The sequence below is a fragment of the Berghia stephanieae genome, chromosome 9 (assembly GCF_034508935.2).
Source record: "Berghia stephanieae isolate SIO BIC M18660-M18661 chromosome 9, UCSD_Bste_1.3, whole genome shotgun sequence".
NCBI lineage: Eukaryota > Metazoa > Mollusca > Gastropoda > Nudibranchia > Aeolidiidae > Berghia > Berghia stephanieae.
In genome coordinates this window covers 26501715-26514927 of record NC_088368.1, presented here as the reverse complement: position 1 = coordinate 26514927, position 13213 = coordinate 26501715, and the positions used below count along the sequence as shown (strand labels likewise).

The following is a 13213-nucleotide window of genomic DNA, read 5'->3' as shown; positions in this document are numbered from 1 at the left end:
TTGTCACACTGTTGCTCCTTGTGCGGCCATGTGGTCTTGTGGTATGACACTTGCTATCGGATTGGGAAATCTCCTGGGTTTGAGCCTCGCTCTGCGCATAGTCGCGTCCTTGGAAAAGGCTCTTTACTCACATTCTCTCACCGTACTCAGATGTAAAATGAGTACCTTGCCATTAACAGCGTTGTCTCTGTCAGAAGAAAATGTAATATAGCCTAACAGGCATCATGTCTCGTTCTACATATGTCTTGCTGTTGGTCAGGGACCCTTTGTAAAGCACTTTGGGCATGTGTGTGTTTAGTGGATATTACGCCATATAATAAGCGCAATTTTTGTTTTACTCCAAATCAGAAGGAGAGAAAAATGGGGCCTTAAAAGCTGATGTTCATTTTGTGAATTTTGATGTCTCTGTCATTATTTTTTTTATAGACATGCGACATCTCTGTCATTATATTTTCTTTCAGACGCTTGTGTCCAGACCTGTCATTCTTTCAACAAGCCACTGACTACCCTTGTGAGGAATTAGTAGACGGACTGATCAATGTAGAGACTTTGAGGAAAAGAGTGGAACACACAGTCCTTCATTCAGAGATTGTCTCCAAAAATAGACTGGGCATTACTGTTAATGTAAGTTACTAGGCTACCTTGATCCTTATTGGGGACCCCAATAGCTCAGTTGGTAGAGCACTCACTTCACACATAAAGATCAATCCAGGGTGAAGTCGAGATTTTTTATTTTTTGACCCCCTTGTTCACCCAGCAGTGATTTGGTAGCTGGGTCTGTAAGTACAGTCCACTCCAGATAATTGCAACACCTTTGGATCAGCGAAAATGTTGCGATTAACCGAATGTGCATTTAACCAAAGTTGAGTTTCCTGTCCACTATCGCACAATTTTACACTTATATGGCAAACTCAAACCAGTTGTTGTGAACTTTGTTCTGTGTCCACTAGACTGAGTCATTTGATTACAATCAAGATTTTTTTCTGACCCCCCTGTCCACCCAGCAGTGATTGGGTAGCTGGGCCTGATAGATCTGGTGGAAAGTACTTTGCGATAGACTGGCGTCCTATCCAAAGGGTAGCAAACAATTACTATTGTCCATTTCACGCTATTGAAAGCGGGATAAATTCCGGCGCCATGAGCAGCCCATGGCTCTGAAGGACTACTTTTTCAATGTTCAAAGTTCAAAAGGTTTATTTTTAGGCAATGGATTTGTCAGAAAACAGCAAACTTTTCCATTTATAATTATTTATTTATTTATTTTTTTTAATCTTCATCCCAGACAACAAAGAAGAAAAGGTCCAACAGTGATGAATACTCTGTCCTAGCAGATGGGAAAGAAGCTCATTGGGAAGTTGTCGAACGCATTCTTTTTATTTATGCTGTCCTCAATCCAGGCATCTCATATGTACAGGTGATTATAATTATTTCACAATAATTTGTTAATCATGATTTCCATTTTATCATCATGATTGCAATTATTTTCATTGTTTTGTCATTCTCATCATCATCATCATCATCATCATCATCATCATCATCATCATCATCATCATCATCATCACTTCATCATCATATTTATCATCAAAATCATCATCATCATCATCATCATGATTATTATAGCAAGTAAAGCTATTATGCCTCTTATCAGGGAATGAATGAGATCCTAGGTCCCATCTACTACACATTTGCCACAGATCCTGACCCTGATATTAAACGTAAGTGCAAACAACTTGATTTTAAAAATGTGATCAATACTGCCCATGTTTTTTTATTATTATAGTCATTCAGAGCCATTCGGCCCATTGAGATGGAGTTTATCCAGGTTTCAATAGCTATTTTAAACAGACACTCATCTGTTTTGATTATTATACTTCTGTACTACTGAATCTCATGAGCCATCAACGAAATCAGTCCAGTAAAAAAGTTTTTATGTGTGTGCAAAATGAATCTGACAATAAAGTGGCCTGATAGCGAGTTCCAAGGCCAAGGTCAATTAAGGACCAATCGTTATGCCCTAGCAGATATTCTATATAAAACCATTTGAGTCACCAGGGGATAGAGTTACCCTTAATTAAAAATTTGCAAAAAAGTTCCTAGTATATCAATCTGTAAATAATAGTTTTACAATGTTTCAATTTGCCAGTAGTTATGTGCTCGTTAGCAAATATTTAACATGGGGTATATGGAACAATGGTAACCTCCAACCCTTTTTTAAAAGACACTTAACTGTATTTAAAAAAATAGATTTCTTTTTTCCTCTTTCTAACAACTTTTTTTAAAAATGAGATTTTTTTTTCTATTTTTGTTTTGTTTTGTTTACAGAGTATGCTGAAGCCGATTCTTTTTACTGTTTCACGTCGTTGATGGCAGAAATTAGAGATATTTTCTTAAAAACACTAGATGATTCACAATGTGGTATTGGTAAGTATGCCATTTGTCCCTGTTTTTTTTTTTTTGTTTGTTTTGTTTTGATTGTCCATTATACAAAAAAGAAATTAAAAGAAAAATGTAGGAGGGAAAGGATAAATAGGTTTTGATGCATTTCATATAGAATATATGGGATTTGTAAGAGATTATAGTTTTCTATTATATGGTTTTCTATTATTTGTATCAAAAACCATCTGAGTGTCACCTCTGCGATAAATAATTTCTTTATCGAAACAACACACAGTTCACTATCTGTAAATTTTTTGATATGATGTATAAAAGAAATTTGAGTAAGAAAAATGTTGGTTGTATCGTAACGAATGTGACGATTTTCCCTATAGTTGGTAAGGAGAGGGTTAAGCAAAAATATAGCTCAACGTAAAGTCTGGTAAAATATATATCCTTATATTTTTTTCCTTTCATTCAATTTCAGGCAGTAGAATGAACCTCTTCATGGAAAAGATTAAGCAGTATGATAGACCATTGTGGCAGCGTCTCCAGGACCAGGAAATCAAGCCCCAGTTTTTTGCCTTCCGATGGATCAGTCTGCTTTTGTCACAGGAATTCCAATTACCTGGTCTGTCAAAATGCTTTACATATATGAAAAGAATTGAAAAAAAAAAAATCCATCAGCTTCAAGTACTTTCTGTTATAATTTTCTATATTGCCAACCTGTATAATATTGATTGTTCAGTTGGTTGAGCACACGCTTTACTCGCAAAGTGACCAAGATCAATCCTGGGTGAAAGCGAGATGTTTGCTATCTAAAGGATAGCAAGCAATTGTTATTGTCTGTTATGGAAATCTGGATAAGCTGAAGGACTACTTGACCTAAAATAAAGAAGTATGAGAAAATTAAAGGAATACGGAAAAGAAAAAATAATGAAATTGAATAGAAATTGACATCAGCTGTTGCATAGCATTGCTTGGATATCTTTTATTTTGACTTTCTGAGGGGATTATGAATGATGCAATCCCTGAACTTGTGGAATTTATTGTTAACTATTAAACAACAGCTTTTTTAAAGTAGAAATAAAAACTCCTTGATGAAAATGTGAAACAATATGGTCCTTTCTGGCGCAAGATATGAGCAAAAAAAAATGAGGTCACATGATAGTTGTTGGTTGGCAAATCTGAACTTTGTAGAACAGGAGGGTAAAATAAATAAATAAAATAAGATAAAATAAAATTCCCTTTATTTATCCCCAAGGGGAAATTTTTCTTTAGGGTCTATTCCAAGGGAAGACTCTGTAACATTGAAATATCGCCTAACAGGTGTCGTGTCCTGTCCTAACTGTTATGTGTTGCTGCAGCCAGGAACCCCTTGTAAAGCAGTTTGAGCAAGTTTAATGGATAATGCGCTGTATAAAAGTTCAATTTAAAAAATGAGTTTTTAAAAAAAATTATTTGATAGGAAAAAGTCATAAACATACTTTTAAAGCATTAAGCTTTTTCAGGAGTTTTGATTACTTTTTTTTTTTTTTTTCACATTGACAGGAATACCCAATCTAATGGAGTCAGTCAGTGATTTTGATACTAGGAAGAATACTATATATCCACACGCACTTATTAAGAAATTGTTGATCAAGTAGCAAGTATATAAGGCTAGCTTTATTTGAGAAATGGCATAATGTTGTTAAAATTACTTAAAAATTTTTTCATGAAACATGATTTTCATTATTAATATAACGGAAATGAACTGGTCATCATGGCACCACATCTAAACGATTTCAAGGCCCGACTGACATGGGCCCGTGCCCAATGAGGATGCCGCTGAAATACAACCAGACCATTGGTTTCTTCAGCGCCAACCATACAAAGACAGATACAGATAACAATCATTTCGCATGTCTATTGTTTGTCTTCTCAGATGTGTTGAGGATTTGGGATTCCCTCTTCTCTGACCCAAACAGATTTGATTTTCTACTTTATATTTGCTGTGCCATGTTGATGTAAGTATCACTATGCAGGAAATGGACTCCATTCCTCCTTTTCTCTCTCTCTCTCTCTCTCTCTCTCTCTCTCTCTCTCTCTCTCTCTCTCTCTCTCTCTCTCCTCTCTCTGTCTCTCTCTGTCTCTCTCTCTCTCTCTCTCTCTCTCTCTCTCTCTTCTCTCTCTCTATATATATATATATATATATATATATATATATAATCTATCTCTCTCTCTTCTCTCTCTCTCTCTATTCTCTCCCTCTCTCTCTCTCTCTCTCTCTCTCTCTCTCTCTCTCTCTCTCTCTCTCTCTCTCTCTCTCTCTCTCTATCTATCTATCTATCTCTATCTATCTATCTATCTATCTATCTATCTATCTATCTATCTATCTCTCCCTTTATTATTACTATTTTTTTTTTTTTTTGTTTTTTTTTTTTTTTTTTTTTTTAGAATTATAAATAAATCAATACTTACATATGCACATTTATTAAGCGCTTTTTTACAAATGTGGCCTACAGCATTAATATGGTATTATGTTGTAAAGAGCTACATGAAGAAAATTGAGTTTAAAGTCAAAATGGCAGATATTAAAAATTTCATAATTTTTTTCAGATAAAAATTGTAGTCGCTATAGTTAACTTTAGAAATAAACAATCTACCCTCGAAGGGATTAAATACACCTCAAAATATTAAAAATTATGTTGTCGGGCATCAACATTCATTTTCAATAATTTTGAATGACCTAAAGATGCTTATTAAGTTTCATATTTTTGGCTATAAATTCAATTTCCAGCTTCTTGTTCATCATGCCATAATAGACCTTATAGGGCTGTGAGTTACAATTTGATCCCCAGTTCCAGCAGGCCTTTTGGAACAGAATTTCAATTCCTTACAGTACAAATCGACTGTTAGGCATCCTGCTCGCACAAGCCCTCTAACTAACAATATCCAAATCTGCTTTTAGCAAGGTTACCATCCATACCTGATCATTACTCTGACATTGTCTCTGATTCTATTTCTATGTCTGGGTCGTCATGACAGTCCAATGTGAGATAAGTTGAAAACATTTTTTGTTGAATTGTCAGACAATCCAATGATCATTTCAGTCTTTCATGCCATGATCACAAATGCAGAACTGCATTTAAACTGCATTAAATTTTTAAAATTCGTAGTTCCCAAGGAGAAAAAATGAAAAAAGTCACTATAAATCGCTTTACAAATCAATAATTTGCCATCGGCATGATCCACAAATGCTTCAAAGTCGTGAATATAGGATCTAATGAACTAAATTTTCCTTTTCAACAAGATTTATTGAGCCAAAGCCAATTCTACGAATTTGTTTATTGGTACTAGGCAGGTCTGCAAATGTAAGCCACTGCCTCATAATGTTATTATGTAGAGACCATTTAAATAATAAAATTTGAATTTTTAGAAAAAAATATGTAATATGGGTTATGTTTATTTTTTTTATGGAGGGCAGTGGATATAACTGGAGTTATGTGTCGGACAAAAAAAAACAATCTGCAAATTTGAAGGGAAAAATATATACATCTGTTGGTAAGATCAGTATTGTTATATGGATTAGAGACAGCAGCTATGACAAAGAAACGAGATAAAGAAGTTGATGTGGCATAAAAGAGGATGTTGAGATGGTCACTTGGCTGGATAAGAAAAGATAAAGTGAGAAATGAACGTATTCGAAGGTTAACTGATGTGAAGAATGTATCAATAAAGATGAGAGAAGGTAGATTGACATGAGATGGTTTGGATAAAGAGATGAGAGAGTGGGTATGTGGGAAAGAAAGTATTAGATATACAATTAGCGGGAAAGAGAAAAAAGGGATAACTGAAGACTAGATGGTTGGATAGGGTAAAGGACGATATGAAAGAACTGGGCCTGGAGGAAGATGATGCATTTAACCAAGAGGCATGGAGATGTGGCATTCAGTATGGCAACCCTGCATAATGCGGGATAAACTGAAAGAAGAAGAAGAAGAAGTGGATAGAGTTTCTTAACTCATTCAACCCTAACACGGACTATCTCGGTGTGTTCGACTGACTAGTTTTACCCCATTTTTTCTAGACACATTATTATCAAAACTAATATTTTAACATTTTTCCATGATATTTGTAGTTGAACATGTACATCTAAAAGCCAATTTTCTTTTAAATGAATTGACTGGATATATTTTTAAAAATTTTGGAATGTACCCAAAATCTCTTGGGAGAGCGAACAGGGTTGAATTAGTTTAAGTGACAGGAGCTAAAATTTCACAATTCTAATTCTTGTATAACAGCTTGGGGAGGCAATTGCTTAGCAGTGGAAAGGAACAAAATAAATTCAAATATTTAAAATCCATTATATGCTATACAATGATGATGAGATGTAGATCTTTTATATGAGAAATTTTATATTGCTAAAATAACTAAAATATTAAATGACCAGAATCATCCACTAAGACCATCAGTTATTATGTCAGAAAGAAGTGGTCGCCCTTTCTCTATTTCAACAAAAACGGAGAGACACCGAAAATCTTTTCTGCCGTCCAGTGTTAGGCTTTATAACATCAAGCAATAATCATTTTATATAATTATTTTGCTTTTTTACTTTCAAATAATGTAAATATTAATTTATTAATTTATTTTTTTTGCAATCTTTTCAATTATCAATTTATAGTGACAGTTTTAACTATTTTACAGTGTTGAAATTATTCATATGAAGCACGGCTCTGGTTGTGGAACTGCTCCTTTTTTTATATATATCCTATTTCCATTATATTTTTATCTTATTGTGTAAATTATAACACGTCTGTACAAAAAATTTCCTTTTTGGGATGCAATAAAGTGTTATTATTATTATTATTATTATTATTATTATTATTATTATTATTATTATTATTATTATTATTATTATTATTATTATTAGTGTTATTATTATTATTATTATTATTATTATTATTATTATTTCTACCATAAATCCATTTTTTGACAACTTGTCCATCCCGTCATAATACGAACATAATACCAGATTAAGCTGATGGGTCACAAATGGCGTGTTGAAATTAAAAGAAGAAATATATATATATATAAGTGATTAAACACCTGTATCTGAAGGTCATGTATTCAATCCAGGGCGGTGACTAAGACTCTTCTCATGACTAGAATTTTAAAAGTCGCTTTCCCGGACAGTGCTATCATAGGCTTTCTTTTTTTAAAATAAAATTATGAATCTTTGTGGCAAGACATGTATAGGTAAATAATTTTTCAATGCAGTCAATTTGTCATTGACATTTACCATTCTAGAATTGTAATAGTTTCAAAACAGCTGTAGAATTGAACACAATTAATACAACACAGAATGTTTTGTGCTCAAAATCCTTCTTCAGTCAACAACAAAAACTGTTTAAACAGTTATACTTTTGAAGCCTAGAATGTTCCAAGTAGAGTATTTTGCTCTTTTTTAAAGCATTTGTGCGATACATTTTACAATCCAAAGCTTCTAGCAGGTTGGTATTATCTAAGACAACAAGTCACAATATGTGAATTTTTTTTCTCATTTTATTAGCTTTGTTTTCACTTTTTTTCAACTCATATATTTTCAATCTCTCCTTTCTCAATGCTTTAGTTCTACAAGAAATGAAGTTCTACGCAATGACTTTCCAAGCAATATGAAGCTCTTTCAGGTAAGTTTTTTAAAAATCTGTGACTGAATCACAAATTTCTCAGCATGCATCATTCATACTGCGAGGCTTACTACTACTACTACTACTACTACTACTACTACTACTACTACTACTACTACTACTACTACTACTACTACTACTACTACTACTACTACTACTACTACTACTGCTACTACTACTACTCTTCTCATTGAAAGTGTCAGATGGTTGGACACTTTTGCAACAGGATTAACCGAGTGATTGGAATTGAATAAATTACAAAATAAAACTGATTTTACACGAATGAGCTGGATTTATGTATATCAGGTCTGACAGTTCATGACACAGGTACACCTAAAAGCATCGTCGACACAAACGTTGGTTTAATAATGCATTAAAGGCATATTGTTTTGCTCCCCACCTCAAAGCAATTAATCGTAGACGCATCATAATGGCTTCTCCAAGTTATCATTAAATTCTGGTTTATTTTAAAGATAAATAAAGAATTTTACTTAATATTATGGCTTTGCAGTCAAAATAGTTATGTTAATGAGTTTTTAAAAGGGATTTGTGGTTAAAACGGCTTTCCTGATAATATAGAGAATTAATTCACATCTAAAGTTGCTTTTCTGCCTATTTTCATTACCTAATTGTTCTAAATGGCCCTCTAGAACACCCCGATTAATATGCAAATTACAAAATGGTGATTTTTTATAAATTTGTGTACATTTTGTGGAAAAAAGGTTTATAAGTTTGTAAACTCAATGCGTAAACATCGCAGGGATAATGTTAACCATTGGGCTACTTTGTAGGCTTGAAGACGCCCTGTGAACAAAGCCCTTGCAATAACTTTATTTCAAACATACCAATGAATAAACAGACAGTCATGAAATCTGCCATTTAGGATTAAACGCAATTTCAGTTCAACAGCAGTGAGGTAAAGCTTTTTTATAAACCTTTACTTTTTTTTTCCTCCTCATCATTTCTTGGTCTTTTATTTTACATTGCTGATGGTTTTCCTCGGATCCACGGAAATCCTTGATTTTGGAGTCAAAGGGGGGAATTTCCTCCTTTTAAAGAGAGTTATTTTATGTGTGGTAGAACATAACAGGTGCAGTTTCCCTCTCTTCAGAAGTTAGCTAAGGTATCAATGATAATTTATCATCCCAATTGCTCTAAACTTGGAGGTTAACCCTCTCCTTACCAACTACAGGAAAATCGTCACATTCGTTAGGATACAACCAACATTTTTCTGACTCAGATTTGTTTTGTTTAAATCACAATATTTAAAGAAAAAGTGTTGTTATATTTACAAGAACTTAATACTGTTTTGTAACGCTTGTTTTGATCTACAAAATTATGCATATCATACACTTTGCGCTGATATTTGAGTTTAAAAATTCAATTTATGTGTTGGGTAGGTATGAAATTTTAGTAAAAGTTGTGAGAATTGTCGGTAAGGAGAGAGTTAATGTAATAAAAATGGGGTTTATAGGCAATTGATCAAAATGTTCTGTTTTTTTCACTTTTTGTCACCATCACCACTGATTTTAGTATCCATGAGTTTCATTTGTCATTTTTGTTACCTGCTGAAGAACGGTGTGAGTACAGTGAATTTGGTGTTGATGATTATTTTTCTTTATTTTCTTTCTATTATAATTCTCACGAGTCGACCTTTTGTAAAGAGGGAAGTAATCTGTTACCAAATGTGTGACTCATTTGTCTTGATGTTGATTTCATCCAAAACTTAGAATATCTTGTTTGTTATTTTGTTTTGGGGATGTTAAAAATTATTTGTCTTGTTTGTTTTGGCTTTGTTTTTATTTTCAATATTTCAATGCGAGTGGAGAAATATTTTGTTTGATTTGATTTTTTTTTTTTAAATTGTTTCACTAATTCCATTTTTTTGTTCTCATTTGGCTTCTAGAAATGTTTTTTTTTCCTGCAATATCTTTCTTTTTACTCAACAGAAAATGGGTTCCACTGTAGATTTGCAACAAGTTCTAGCCAAGGCTAGGGAATTATCCTGCTTATAGGAGTCAGCCAAGCTTATCAAGAATATAAATCAAGACAAACCAGTAGTATTATTCAATTTTCTTTTTCTTTTATTCTCTGGGTTTGTTTGTTGTTTTGTTTGTTTTTTTTTTTCTTTGTTAATGCTGAATAGGGTACCTATTTAGTTTAATTTTATCTGAATAACAATAATAATAAGGAATATAAGCTTTCAATTTGATTTACGAAAACAGTTGATGTGGATGTTTCGGGTTTCCCATTTGTTAAGAAAACAGGATGAATGAAACACTAAAGACAAATTAGAGATCAGAGCATGGCGTTGTTAAGGCAAATCAATGTCTGCCGTAAGAATGCCATCCTCTCATCTCTCATTTGTCTCATTCATTGTGTTATGTTGGTAAAGGGGAAACCTGAAACCTTCACAGCATCTGTCGTCGTAAATTAAATTTAAACGTCTATTCCCTTTAATTATTGTTATTTACATTTACCTTAATTTTGAACCTAAAATTTATGATTTGGAGTTAAAAACGAAGTTTTCAATGTCTGATTCTCCTCGACATAATCGGACTATAAATCAGTGCAACACAATTGATAGAACTGTGAATTTTGTCTCCATCTACATAATGATGTAAGCGTCTTTGTTCAATAATTCTTGATGAATATGAAAATTTGCTGCCAGACTACATATTGAGATCATCTGACTCTAACCATGCAAGCGCCATGTGCAGTTAAAAAATTATTTTTAAGCTTATATTAAATCCCATCCCCTCCCCTACCCTTGTGACCAACAGAGACTAAGCACAGTCCAGTTATTTGGGATGAATAGTCATTTGACCTAAACACTCACGTTATTGCAGAATCGACAGTTTTTTAGGGTTTAAAAAAAATATATTTTAAAAATTCACCTCTCTAGTGCTTACAGGGTTAAAGTCAGATGCCATCAGGACTTTTGAGCGTTAATTAACTCACTCAATCCTAGAGATTTTTGCTACATTTGAAAATTGGAAAAATGTATTAAAAATGAGCATGTACATAGATAGTGTTATTCAACTACCTTTAACATGTAAAAACTACAAACATTATCTTTGATACTACGCCTATAATTTGTCTCAGAAAAATGTAATAAATAGGCATGGGATGAAAGTAACCCGGGTAAACTACGGATATAGTCGGTGTTAGGATTGAGTGAATTAATCCTGTTCAGGGCCAATTATTGATTTATGAAGTTTGTTCATAGTGATTTCATCTTTTAAAATTTGTTGTTATTGTTGTTGTTGAGAATTACGAATCTTTTAGAAACATGAAGTAATTGAGTCTGCTTAATAACAGATTGAGGCAGCAAGTCTTATATGTCGCCCATCATCTGAAACTGGTATTATTTCTTTAGCCTGATTACTAGTTTTTAGGTAAGAAATATGTGATTATAATTAGAATTAAAATAAACACTTTCATTTCCAAGGTTCAATGTTGGTACGTGAGGAGCAAAGAATTTAAAAAAAATTAAATTTTGTAAATCTGAATATTTTTTATATACACTTAATTCCCATTATGTGTCATTCTGACATAATACCAGGTTTACACGATGGGTCACATATGACTAAGTTATTTGTAGGTATTAACAAAGTGTAGGCAGTCTTTTTATTAAGTTATTTTTTGTTGTTGTCCATGACGACAGCAACATGTGTCATATTCGGCAATGATTCTTCTGTTTGTCCCACAAATAAGGTTACAACACTATCCCTATTAGTTTAAATTTGCTTTTCCATAGCCAATTTTTAAAAAAAAGAAAATTAAGTGAATAGTCAGGACAGGAGCAGGACAGAAAATCATTCATTATCATTTGCTCGCACATTAGTCATGTAGGAAATGTACAAGCAAGTGCAACTTTTTGTCTGCCGACTAGACTGGACATGCCGGATATTCCTCTAATGTCCGTCTGGATTTTTTTTTTTTTTTTTTTTTTTTTTTTCAGCCCAAAATTAAACAAAAAATGATGTGCAAAGTTCGCAAATAGGCTTCAGAGTTTCGATCCACTGATCTTGAAAATCGGGACTTCAGAGGTTTGATCCGCCGACCATCGCTATTTTGAGTCTATATTCTATGTAAGCCTTATCGAGCTTCTCTTTTTTTTAAATAGCTGCGTTTCAATATTTTAAAAATAAATCTATGGTTATTCTTATTAATCGATTTGTATTTGGGAGCTGACTTCAGTTTTCATAATTTTACCAAGTTTGTGCCAAAACACCTTTTTCCTCATTCTTCCATTGCATATTTTGCTCAAAGTAAAGCTATCATAATGTATATACAGGTGAGGGGATATCTGTTAACACACGATTAATTGGGTTTTTTTTTTTGGGGGGGGGGGGGGGGGGGGTTTAATGCATGGATTGTGCGATATCTATTTCATTTCATTTTCTTTCATTTTGTTTTAAAATTGTTATTCTCTAAAACTAGACACAACCTTGCATGACAGAAGAAAAAAGAACAATCTTTGTCTCGATTAATTTAATTTGATATAAATGTCTATAATGATCGGTGGATTCAGTTAAAATGATCAGTACTTTAAACATGGATTTCACAACTATGATACATTCCGATTAATGTAACCAAAATTAAGGTAAGGGATTGATTGGTGTTCTTGGTCATATATGTTTATCCGCCTTTAAACCTTCAACCATTTGCATCTGTTTTCTTCTTCTATATGGCTGTGGAATTCTCTACCAAATGAGTTATGTTCATCGTCTTCACTTGAGGATTTGAAGTGGCAATTGAAGTCAGGCTGTATAATTAGCATTGTTTGTGTATCCCAAAAGTAAAGTTTTACAGGTGTTGTTCAAGTTAAGCCTTATATCTATGATCTTTATTTTATTGTTTTTCAAGTGCTCGTAAGCGTATCTAAACCCTAGTCTATTACTTTTGTTTTTAAAAAATACCATGCCCTGAAATGACTTTTAAATGTTGGAAACTCATTAGAACAACCAAACAACTGTAATAAAATTACCATTAATGCTGTTAAATTTCTAAAACTAATAAAACAAAAACAATAATCCCCCCCCCCCCAAAAAAAAAAAAACAACAACAAAACAAACCACCCAGTATTGGTTTCATCACGTGTCATTTCCACAAAACTCCATTTCTTTGCCATTGAAGTTATAGTGCGGTGAGATTAAAACAATTTT

At 33.1% G+C, this 13213-nt stretch overlaps 1 protein-coding gene across 1 annotated transcript in view; it reads left to right on the top strand.

Annotated features, from left to right (window-relative positions):
• Window positions 1-11824, top strand: part of LOC144979953 (TBC1 domain family member 13-like) — a 27399-nt gene extending 15575 nt beyond the window's left edge. Inside the window, exons 7-14 of the mRNA XM_078927297.1 lie at window positions 462-624; window positions 1283-1414; window positions 1649-1715; window positions 2323-2421; window positions 2861-3004; window positions 4298-4379; window positions 7985-8042; window positions 9992-11824. Coding sequence (XP_078783423.1) covers window positions 462-624; window positions 1283-1414; window positions 1649-1715; window positions 2323-2421; window positions 2861-3004; window positions 4298-4379; window positions 7985-8042; window positions 9992-10057 — 811 coding nt within the window. The 3' untranslated portion in view covers window positions 10058-11824. The remainder of the gene's footprint in view (window positions 1-461; window positions 625-1282; window positions 1415-1648; window positions 1716-2322; window positions 2422-2860; window positions 3005-4297; window positions 4380-7984; window positions 8043-9991) is intronic.
• Window positions 11825-13213: the final 1389 nt, after the last annotated feature.